At 37.9% G+C, this 11,235-nt stretch overlaps 1 protein-coding gene across 1 annotated transcript in view; it reads left to right on the top strand.

Moving 5' to 3' along the window:
- The first annotated feature begins 3,724 nt into the window (after positions 1 to 3,724).
- The window catches only part of iars1 (isoleucyl-tRNA synthetase 1), a 67,585-nt gene continuing 60,074 nt past the window's right edge, over positions 3,725 to 11,235 (top strand). Inside the window, exons 1-6 of the mRNA XM_027165409.2 lie at positions 3,725 to 3,879; positions 6,275 to 6,398; positions 6,496 to 6,652; positions 7,051 to 7,170; positions 8,966 to 9,048; positions 10,643 to 10,760. Coding sequence (XP_027021210.2) covers positions 6,280 to 6,398; positions 6,496 to 6,652; positions 7,051 to 7,170; positions 8,966 to 9,048; positions 10,643 to 10,760 — 597 coding nt within the window. The 5' untranslated portion in view covers positions 3,725 to 3,879; positions 6,275 to 6,279. The remainder of the gene's footprint in view (positions 3,880 to 6,274; positions 6,399 to 6,495; positions 6,653 to 7,050; positions 7,171 to 8,965; positions 9,049 to 10,642; positions 10,761 to 11,235) is intronic.

Here is an 11,235-nt window from a genome sequence, read left to right as displayed (position 1 = left end):
AATTTTGTTCTGTTTCAATAGACTTTTATCATTACATGTCACACTGTATGAGATGATCCCAATAAAACCTGGCATGAATTGTGTGGTGAATATTTTCTAACTGTGGTGCTGTGATTAAAATCTTTTTGTTGAGAGTTAGGGTTAAGTAGCATGTTTAAAGATGCAATGTTTACCCCTGGTTGCCATAGTAACATCTAGCACTGGGGTTATGCAACTAGTATCCCAATTTTGACAAAAAATCTGGAGGGAGAGAACCGATATAATGAATCTTTCATGCGACTTTTCTGCACTACAGTTTTGATCAGAAAATTCATGTTTTGCTGCTTGTCACATAATCAGTAGATGGACCACATGCACTTTACTGTCATTGGTAGTCGTACTCATTGGTAGTCACTGCACCAGTTTGCTAAATTTTTGGATAACGTCGAACCTTTCTCAACTTTTATCGTGTCACTCAACACCTCCGTATCTAGTCGCCAATTGTTGCCAAAAGTTTCCAGATCTCTTTGAATATAGATGGGCTCCAGTCATTTTTTTTTTTGCTGTGACTCACTGTATGTGTGGGCTTTAGGGTTAGGGTTAGAGCTTATTTGTAATGTCCCAAATACTTGGCCATGTCCAGCAGGCTGTAAAACAGTCCAAAAATGATCTGTTCAAGAGTGTCACAAATGTAAGCTCAAATTTCATATGCACATAAACAATTCTCACTTTGAAAAATGGCATGCAACATTTGTTTATATCGTCACTAATTTATTTCTATAAAACCTATATTTATACAGACTGCAAATGACTGCATCTACAACACAAGTGCTCCATGAATAGACAGGCTACATAAAATCATCAAAAGTTAAGTTTACATTATTAATATGCATGATCTGTGCTTGAAAGCCAGCTCAAAAAAACATGCACAGTCTTCAAAATGAGTTAGAAGCATCACTCACTCACTTACTATAAATAACCGTTTTCTCCTGTTCAGAGTTAGTGTGGATCAGCTACCCCAAGAACACAGAGGGTGTGTGAGCATGGAATTCCAGTCTATTACAGGGCACAATGCACAAACACATTTACAAATTCATCAAACACATTTATCAAATACAACTACTGGAATGTTTTTCGGAGGTGGTAGGAAACTTGAGAACCCAGACAGTTGAGGGGAGAATATGCACAACTCCAAACTGACAGTAACCCTCATAAATGAACTTTCAGTGTACTAGAATTTTTAAATTATTTTTCACAGTTGTAATTATTGAGTCTGCTCTCCTGTTGGTGGTCTTTACACGAGTGTTGTAGTAACAGACAACGTCAGATTGTTAACTCTTTATTTAACCACTTAATTACACACTGACATAATGATGTAACATTTTATAAGGCTTTGAATTAATTCATGGGCAAACCTATCAGTCCCCACTCAATAATAAATGATTTATTATAGTGTAATTACACCATCTAAGTCAATCAAAACAGCTAATACAGCTACAAGACTACAGTAGTCACTAATGCACACTATAATTTCCATGACATACCATTAACATAATCTTACGGTTGTGTATGCGTTGTGAACATCTTTACCATACTGGAAGGAATCTATGGCAAGTCTGCGATCTCAGGCAAGCAATCAGAAAGACATGAGTGTTAACAGTGTGATGGACTGTGGGCATTAGCCGGCTTGGCCACTCTTGATTTAGCCACTCATACATGGGGTTGTGTCCTAGTGGTCTGACAGCTAGTCAAAATTTACTATCAGACAAGCACCAGAGCCTTGCTGGTGGATGGAGACATCTGAGACGTTTTCAGCTGCAGCTATTAGGTAAATTTACTGATTAGTTTTACTAATTAGGATTTGCCTGATTAGCTTACAATACTTCTTTTATTATACCTCATCTCTGTCTTGAGCATTAATTACTACTTCAAAATCAGAATCAGAATCAGGTTTATTCAGCAAGTAGGTTTTGCACACACAAGGAATTTGGTACCGGCTGTTGGGGACCCTCAAAAGTACAGACATAAATAAGGACACTATACGTCTCATTTACAGTCAATGCTATACAGAACCACAATATAAACTGTATGTGACAATAGTAGATAGTAGATACTACTTAGGAATAGTAATAAAAGCATTTCAGGAATTTCATACATGATTTGAGAGGGTCGGATATTGGGCTAATTTCATCATGCCCTGCCAGCTGTCACTGTAACCGCACATTTTGACTATGTGCACATAAGCTCAAATACACTATGTTAAAATGAATTTTCTTTATGGTAATTAATTTTTGTGCTTATTTCATTTTCTTTCCACATTTCTCTTTCTATGTTGAAATGAATGTGTCCCCCCCCCCCCCCACTCTGGTCGTGCTGACCTGTGTTAAGTGTGTTCTTGTTTTTGTACCCTGTGTTTCTGCAAACATAAGCAGGATGGTAGGGCTTGCTGATAACGTAACCATAATCTTAAGGGAATAGAAAACGAGGATTCTCTGTCATGTAAAATTGTATTTCTGTGTTATATGTTATATGTCATCTTCACCTCTTCTGATTTAATGTTCATGATTTGAATCTATCCTGTTCCTTTAGTGCTCTTGACTGGATGAAAAGACAAGATAGGTTGCCCTGCTTGTGGGATTACTCGCAGGACACTCAGTTTCTCTTTTGCTCATGTACAGGCTTTCTGACCTTCAATGCTTGGATGAGAGTTGTGAGGAAGCAGCATTCTAGCATACCCCTATCTATGTTGAAAAACTTGGCCTCCGCCTTATCTCATACACCATAGCTTACTGTATTTCATTGCGTATATATTCTGTTCTGTAGCTCAGTTCTTTGAGCAGCTATTTGGAATATACCAGATTTGATTTCACTCATGTGGTTTGTTCTCTCAGTGCTCCGGAGCTCCTATTGTTTTTCAGAGGTAAAGAGATGCGGACAAGTGCGTGGAGGAATCTTTCTTACACACTACATGGTCCAAAAATGTGGACACCTGACCACAACACCCAGAATTGCTTGTTGAACATATCGTTCCAGATTTCGTCTACCCTTATTCTAATATAATAACCTCCACTCTTTCCTCTAGATTTTGGAGTGTGATTATTGGGATTAGTCTTCCTTTAGCTACAAAAGCATTAGTAAGGTCAGGCAATGATGTCAGGTGACGAGGGCTAAGATCGGGTCTGCATTCCAATTTATCCCAAAGATGTTTGGTGGGGTTGAGATCAGTGCTCTGTGCAGGACACTCAAGTTTTCCACATTTCAACTTAATAAACCATGAGTTCATTGAGATTGCTTTGTGCACAGGGGCACAGTCATGTTGTTATGCTCGGTCTGATTACTCCCGTGAAGGGAAACTGTCATGCTACAGCATGCAAAGACATTTTATATTTTCTGGTTATTTCTATATTTTTTTGAGCTTTTAATTTTGTGGCAACAGTTTGGGGGAAAAAACACATATGGCTGTGAGGGTCAGGGGTGCACATATTTTTGCTCATATAGTGTATTTTATTTTCAAGTGGAACATAGTTTCCATAATTTTAACCAAACTTATCTCACTAATCTCTGACAAGATTCATAAATACCGAATGCCAGATCTCACATGTTAATACTCTAAAAAAAAAAAAAAAAAAGGTTTGCAAAACATTTCAGAGTTCAGTAAAACTACTTTATAGCAATGTCTATATAGAACTGAACATCAGGCATAAAGGAGAATCTTATAATAACAGAATTTTAACAGATTATAATACATCGGTCTATCAGGACTACAAACACTTCTGCTCTCCTCACTGCTGAAGCCCAGACATTGTTATGATTTTGTATTTCCGTTTCCACTTTCTCTCCGCTTGCATCATTTCCGGGTTGGGGTTCCTTCTTTTTTCGGCGTGCCGGCTTGAGACGCGTGTAAGTAACATTTACTAAGCAAACTGTTGTCTGTGCAGCGATAACGAGCACAAAACGCGTTCGTGTCTGCATGTAAACGCAGGAAGAAACGGTGAAATGTTAACGTGCTAAAAGCGAACTTTAGCCACACAGCTGAACTTTCACTTAGAGTCTAATAGCAAAGCTAAAGCTAAAAGCTAACGCCGAGTTAGACAGCGACAGACGTTACAAACGTCACGCGCGGTTAAAAAAGTAAACAATACAATGTTTTGTAAGCGAATAATAGTCGTTAAGGACCGCGTGTGGTGTTTAATCTCGTTTACTTTAATGGTGTCGTGTCAATGGGGTTTTTTCAGGTGATGAAACAGAAGGAGCTTTAGTGCCAAGTAAAACATGCAGGGGTTTGTTTTAGTGTCCATAGTAAAAAATAAAAATATGAAAGGAATAAAAAAAAGAAAATATAAATAGACAAAAAAATAGACAAAAAATAAATAGAAACAATAAGTAAATTGTATGTACAGTTGTGCTATAGATGAAAGGAATAGAATTACATGATCATCTTCTGCATCTCATTCTGTTCTGTTCTTGTGCCTGGTTCCATTCAAGTTTATTTCTATGGAGCTTTTTACAATTGACATTGTCTCAAACAGCTTTACAGAACAAAAACACAGAACAAAAGGTTATTATAAAGAATAATAGAAAGATTAATATATTCAAATGTTTCAGATATATTATGTATAAATGTTATATATATATATACACTCAAATTTTTTTATATATATTTTTTAATATATTATTATATATTTTCTATTGGTACTCCTGCGGCAGGTTAAACTTCAGCTGGTTAAGGAAGTACATCCTATGTTCTGACTTTTTTTTTTTTAAACAGTGGTGTTGATGTGAGTGTCCCACTTCAGATCCTGGGAGATGTTAGAGCCCAGGAACATGAACACTGCAGCCACAGTGCTGTCCATGATGAAGGGGGGGAGGGGGGTTTCTCCTGGAGACCATGATCATCAGAATCAGGTTTATTAAGCTGATCATTAAGTTGTGACTGCACGACACAGCTAGCCCTTTATGAGCTAATCTTGCATTTGAAAAAGGTATGGTAATTAAATGCATAGAAATAATGTATGATCTAAATTTAAATATATCTGCAAAGATGCTAAGGGACAGTATCCATATTTGAAAGCATTATAGAAATAAAATGGAATATTATCAGTGCACACTGTAGAGTAGATTAAGTAATCATCAGAGACAATATCTGAGCCTGGTTCCTCTTAAGGTTTCTTCTTCATGACGTCTCATTGATTTTTTTTCTCTTGTCTCTGTCTGCTCTGACTTGCTCATCAGGGACATAAATCCACAACTGGATATTTGTCCAGCTTCTTTTTGAGGACGTCTCTTGTTACAGGGGTTTTATAAATAAAAACGGAATCGAAGTGGAGAGAACTGCAAGGGCTAGCTCAGCTCATAGTATTGTATTACACATATTACACATGCATAGTATCATTATTCATAGCTGTATTTTTGTGGTGGTTTTAACCATGCAACATGTCTTTCATATCGTGTTTGGTTTAGTTTGTATGGAGACAGATGAATAGCATGTGAAAAGAATTGTAGTGCAACAAAAGTAGTAGAGAATTTTCGGTTTGACGTAAGCTATTATGTATAAAGTAATAAAGCTAATAAAACAATTAGGACGTCTTTAAATCGAGGTAAATTTCCTGCAGCATAGGAGGAATAAAAGAAAAATGAAATGAAAGCCTATTAAAAGCTGTAGTTTGTTTCTAGCCTAAAGGTTTGCATTTTGCGTTTTATTTTAGGCCTCATGTGTCCTAAAAGTTATAACTAACTTTAGCTAACTTTATAAATCTGTCATAAACAAATTTTCTGCAATAACCCAAAAGCCAATGGACAAAATCCTGATGGATTTTTGTTGAGAAAAGCTGAATAATTTAGAATCAGAATTAGGTTTATTGGCTAAGTGTGTTGATACACATAAGGAATTTGGTTCCAGCTGTTTGTATGAGAAGGTAAATTGTTTTGCTTCTTATCAGATTTAACATTTATAATCAGAATTCTTTTTGCCTCATACACAGTACAACATGCGTTTTTTTGTTTTGTTTTAAGAATCAATGTTTATATTATAAAGGAATCAAATAGATTAGTATTAAAAAAGGGGCTTGTGGCGATTAAAAAAGTTACAAATAACACAGTACAATGACATTGGCGGATCGACGTACGGAAGATAAACGGAATATAAAAAAATGCAGCAACAAAATACAGTGATATGAATACAGAATGACTGTTATGAATAAAGTGTATATGTGAAATCGTGTTCAAGTAAAAATGCAAGTAGCTGAAGTATTTGTGCCTTTTCACATATGCTCTTTGTTGCTGTGTTTGTTTGTAGGCATCATGGTTCAACCTGTACCCGAGTCAATCCACTTTCCCTCAGAGGAGGAACGCATTCTCCAGTACTGGACTGAGAAGGACTGCTTTCAGCAGTGCCTGAAACAATCCAAAAACAGGCCCAAGTGAGAGGAAATCCTATCACATGTGTTGCTGATATTGCTGCCTGGATTTTGTTGGATTGTGACTGATGGAAGTTGTGGTGTGTGTTTCTGCCCACAGGTACACGTTCTACGATGGGCCGCCCTTTGCGACTGGTCTCCCACATTACGGCCACATTCTAGCCGGCACTATAAAGGATATCGTCACCAGGTTCGCGCACCAGAGGGGTTTCCATGTGGACAGGAGGTTTGGCTGGGATTGCCACGGCTTGCCTGTGGTAAGAACTGGAACGTGGATGTGTGTTTTTGATACCTAAAGGGAAACGCGGCCAGCATTTACCAACCGAGGTGTAAGAGAAATCTGAAAATTTCCCAACGTGCTAATACAACAAATCACGTCAGGGGGAGAAGTGATCCTCCGCTTCTCACCACGATGCCGCTGATTATTTTTTGATTATTGTAGCCACACGCCTCGTCGTGTTTTATTCCTTAGTTAACTCGTTTGTAATTAGCTTTACTGCAGCCTGCTGATTGATGTTGTGTTGTTCACTCCCCACTGAGTCATTCGGTTTGTCATTTTAGCATCATTAATTAACGACTGTTCAGTTATGTCTGGATACTTGTTTTCTCATTTGAAGCCTTTTCAAATTTATAATTTGACCTCTTTTTCTTTTAGGAATACGAGATTGATAAAACACTGGGAATTAAAGGTCCTGAGGATGTTGCTAAGATGGGCATAGCAGAGTACAACAATCAATGCAGGAATATCGTGATGAGATATGCCAGTGAGTGGGAGGTAAGAGAGAGAGAGCGTGTGTGTGTTTCTGTGTGTGTGTGAGATTGTGTTTGAGAGTGAGTGCAAACTTGAGTGTGTGTGTGTGTGTGAGTGAGTGTGAGTGAGTGTGTGAGTGAGTGTGTGAGTGAGTGTGTGAGTGAGTGTGTGAGTGAGTGAGTGAGTGTGTGAGTGAGTGTGTGAGTGAGTGTGTGAGTGAGTGTGTGAGTGAGTGTGTGAGTGAGTGTGTGAGTGAGTGTGTGAGTGAGTGTGTGAGTGAGTGTGTGAGTGTGTGAGTGAGTGAGTGAGTGAGTGAGTGATTTAATCTGCACCCAGTAAAAACACTGGTGTTTATTTAATTAGTTGCTAAGGTTAGTTGGGGTAGTTGGTTAGTGATAGTTAGTTAATGTTGCTTGATTTGTTGGATGGTTGGTTGAATGTTTAGGAAGTTAATTAGTGGTGTGTAGTTCCTTAATGTTGCTTGGTTGTTAGTTAGGTAGTTAGTTATTGGTGGTTAGTTACTTAGTTAGTTAGTTAGTTAGTTAGTTAGTTAGTTAGTTAGTTAAAAATTAGTTCACAGAAATAGAAATTTCCCAACAAATTATATAGAAACGACAACACAATTATCCCACAAAATAAATGTCCAGCCCCAATACGCTGCTCTGGTTAAAAACCCAGCTACTGTCTGGTTTTCTTCAAAGTACAAAATATCCAGTAAGTCTAACTATTACAAAATGGAAATGGTTGGCATAACGCTACTACAAGGCTAGCTAAACACAAAAACTAGCAGTCATTCAGTTATAGTACAATACACACTATATATGCAACAAGCAAGACTTAATGAAGGTCTCTGAATTTCCAGTTTAGTCTACAAAACTGACTCTGTGCATAATAAAAAAAATAGCCTTGTTTTAAACCTACTGACACTGGCACAAGCACATCTCCACAATTTGATTCTCCTTCAAAAAAATCCAGGATCAGTAACTGAAACTTGACAGAACTGACTTCATGTTAAAACTAAAATGAATTTCCTGGTTACACAACTGCACCTTTTTGACCTTATAAGACACAACAGTACAGTACATTATTATTTATAATCACACTACCCAGTGTTTTTCCTCATATCGCATCAGGGAGTCATCTCTAGCTTGCTCATTAGAGATAAATAGAAAATTTCTATCCTTCAGTTATGTTTTTCTAACGTTGTTTTTTATTTATGAATATGCAGATTGAAACAGCCTCCACATTTTCCTGCACTAGCTGTAAATTAGCTCTCATTCATCACACACTTCCAGAATTAACATTTGTGGGTCAGTGGCCGTTTTTAGTACTTTGGTGGGCGTAATTTTTAATGTTCAGGTATACTTTGGGAAATCTTTTCCAATCAGCTGTATAAAAGGATGTCTTTTTAATCATGTTTTTGTCTTCTGGCGGTAATGGAACTTTTGCTTAGGTGATTACACTTGGATCCACTTAACAGCTTGTTATTTCTCTCAGACGCAAAATGCAGGAAGTGAGGATCAAATCGCTTGACTGGCCTCATTAAAGAGCCCGGGAGACGGCATTTATTTTTTTCCATGGATGATGTAATCAATAATAAGCTCCGGTTCATTACACATGTGGCTTCTTTTTGTTTGTTGTGCCAGGTGTGGAACTCGGGGCTGGAGACAGTGTAGGTGGTTATGGGACTCATTTTGGTTTTATGGTGCTTATTTTCTTAGCCACACTTTCAAAACTCCAGACCAACAAATTCTGAGTAATAACAATCATAATAAAGTATCAATCTTTACACTGGCTGCTGATCTTTTATGTCATTCAGGCTTTAGTGAAGAGAATGGGCCGATGGATCGACTTTAAGAACGATTACAAGACCCTCTACCCGTGGTTCATGGAGACTGTGTGGTAAGAATTCAAGATCTTTTAAGAGATTTACCCGAGAGTTTTTAGATCTTTTGTAATGTACTGTATGTTTTCTCTACCTAAACCCAGTTTACACTTCATTTCATGTGCTTTGAGCCTCAGGATTATATATATGCTCAGCACTCTAACCACACACTACATGAGAGTAAATGCATCCAACTGACTTTTGATCGCCCAAAACTCTTCTGTTTATTTTCACACTCGAATTGAATTTGTCACATTCGTAGACACACACAGCATGACATGTAATGTGATGTGTTTCCACTGTTTGTGTCATAAAATCGAATAAAAATGCTTGCAATAAAAACAAATAAAACTAGAACTGTAAAGTTCGTGTGTGGGTGAATGAGAGAGAGTGTGTGTGTGTGTGTGTGTGCCCTGCGATGGGTTGGCACTCCGTCCAGGGTGTATCCTGCCTTGATGCCCGATGACGCCTGAGATAGGCACAGGCTCCCTGTGACCCGAGAAGTTCGGATAAGCGGTAGAAAATGAATGAATGAATGTAAAGTTTGTCGCGACAAACTTTGATGTTGGCTTTGACAAAGCAAGTATCTGCAAAGGCCGGTGTTTTTTAGAGGCGAGTAGACATAAGGATCAGTGTTGCGTTTGGAGGCAAGTGGACAGAAATCTAGGGTGCCAAAACATTTGGAGGCAAGTGGAGACAAGCATGTGACGTCATCCAAATACTCTTGAAGAAGTTCCCCACATTGGGCTGATTGTCTTGATATGTCACATGTCCATGCTTTGCATTGCACTTGTTGATGTAAGGTTTGGATGCAGCTGCTCGGCCATGAAATCCCATTCCATGAAGCTCTCAGTGCACTGTTCTTGAGCTAATCTGAAGGCCACATGAAGTTTGGAGGTCTGTAGCTACTGACTCTGCATAACGTTGGTGACTTCTGCGCAGTGTGATGTGTAGATGTGTGCAGTTGTGTGTAATTTTAGTGCACTTTAAATTTTAACTAGAAAATAACCAGTTAAATGTGTGCAAGCTGAAGTGGCTGAAGTATGAATGGCTGTCATTATCTCCTTGACTTTATATATCACTGTCAGTATGCATGTAGTTTTAAACATTATCACATGCAAGTGAGCCCCAACGTATTTCGGCTCTCGAAGCTTCCTGCAAGTAAATGTGGGTGTAAATTCCATAAACAGGAACAGATTGCAGACCATGATATCTGCCTAATGACATATTACATATTACAAGTACTGACTTAACAGGGTGTCCAAACTTTGTACATGCCATTAAAAAAAATTCTATTTTTTAAGCTTATTAAAGCAAATAAAAATCAAAGTGTGTACAAGTATGTCATATGGCTAAACTTTTGCATACAACTTGTCTTGTCATTTGGTGCATCATTCATTGTACTGATCTCTGGCTGCACATAAGGGAACTTGCAGTTTACAGGCCTTGAGTTGTCTTGTTAGGCCCAAGATACTGTTTCTTATAGATGCTCATATATGCCTTTTCTACCAAAAAGTACATCTTTATATCTATATAGCAATATTTTATGACATTATGGACCATCACCTGTAGAATATACACAGCAATCTTCATCTCTTTGTCTTTTTCCAGGTGGGTGTTTAAGCAGCTCTATGATAAAGGGCTGGTGTACAGAGGAGTGAAGGTCATGCCGTACTCCACAGCCTGTAACACGCCACTGTCCAATTTCGAATCAAACCAGAACTACAAGGTACCTGTCGAACACTGGCTTTTATTAAAGCTCTGTTTAAATCAAATCGATCGCATTCACAGATTTGGTTCTTCTGACAGACATTAATTACAGAAAAGGAACTACATGCAACAGTTGTTTATTTCTACTTCATTTAATGTGCGCCGTATGTAAACTTATGACTGCAACTGTTTATGGCCCTGGATAGTGCCGAATAATATTGCTAATTGTTCCCTCACTGTCTGTTATCAGCATTTGTTCTGGGGGAAAGGAAACTGTCAAATATAACAACTTGTAAAATATCCATAGTTCAGTTCTTACTACAATCAAAGATATTGTGGGGAAACGGTCTGCCGTTGAAGCAACATACATTTTGTGTCACAAGTTTTATTAGGAAAAAGGCACAGAGCTGAACAAATCCCTTCCAACTGGAGGCGAGTTCATTTTTAAAGAGAAACTATTAAATTTTTTTCCCAACATTTTATTACATCTAGAA

Source organism: Tachysurus fulvidraco, chromosome 2, assembly GCF_022655615.1.
Source record: "Tachysurus fulvidraco isolate hzauxx_2018 chromosome 2, HZAU_PFXX_2.0, whole genome shotgun sequence".
NCBI lineage: Eukaryota > Metazoa > Chordata > Actinopteri > Siluriformes > Bagridae > Tachysurus > Tachysurus fulvidraco.
The sequence above is the reverse complement of the archived record's forward strand: the minus strand, read 5'-3'. Positions and strand labels throughout refer to the sequence as shown.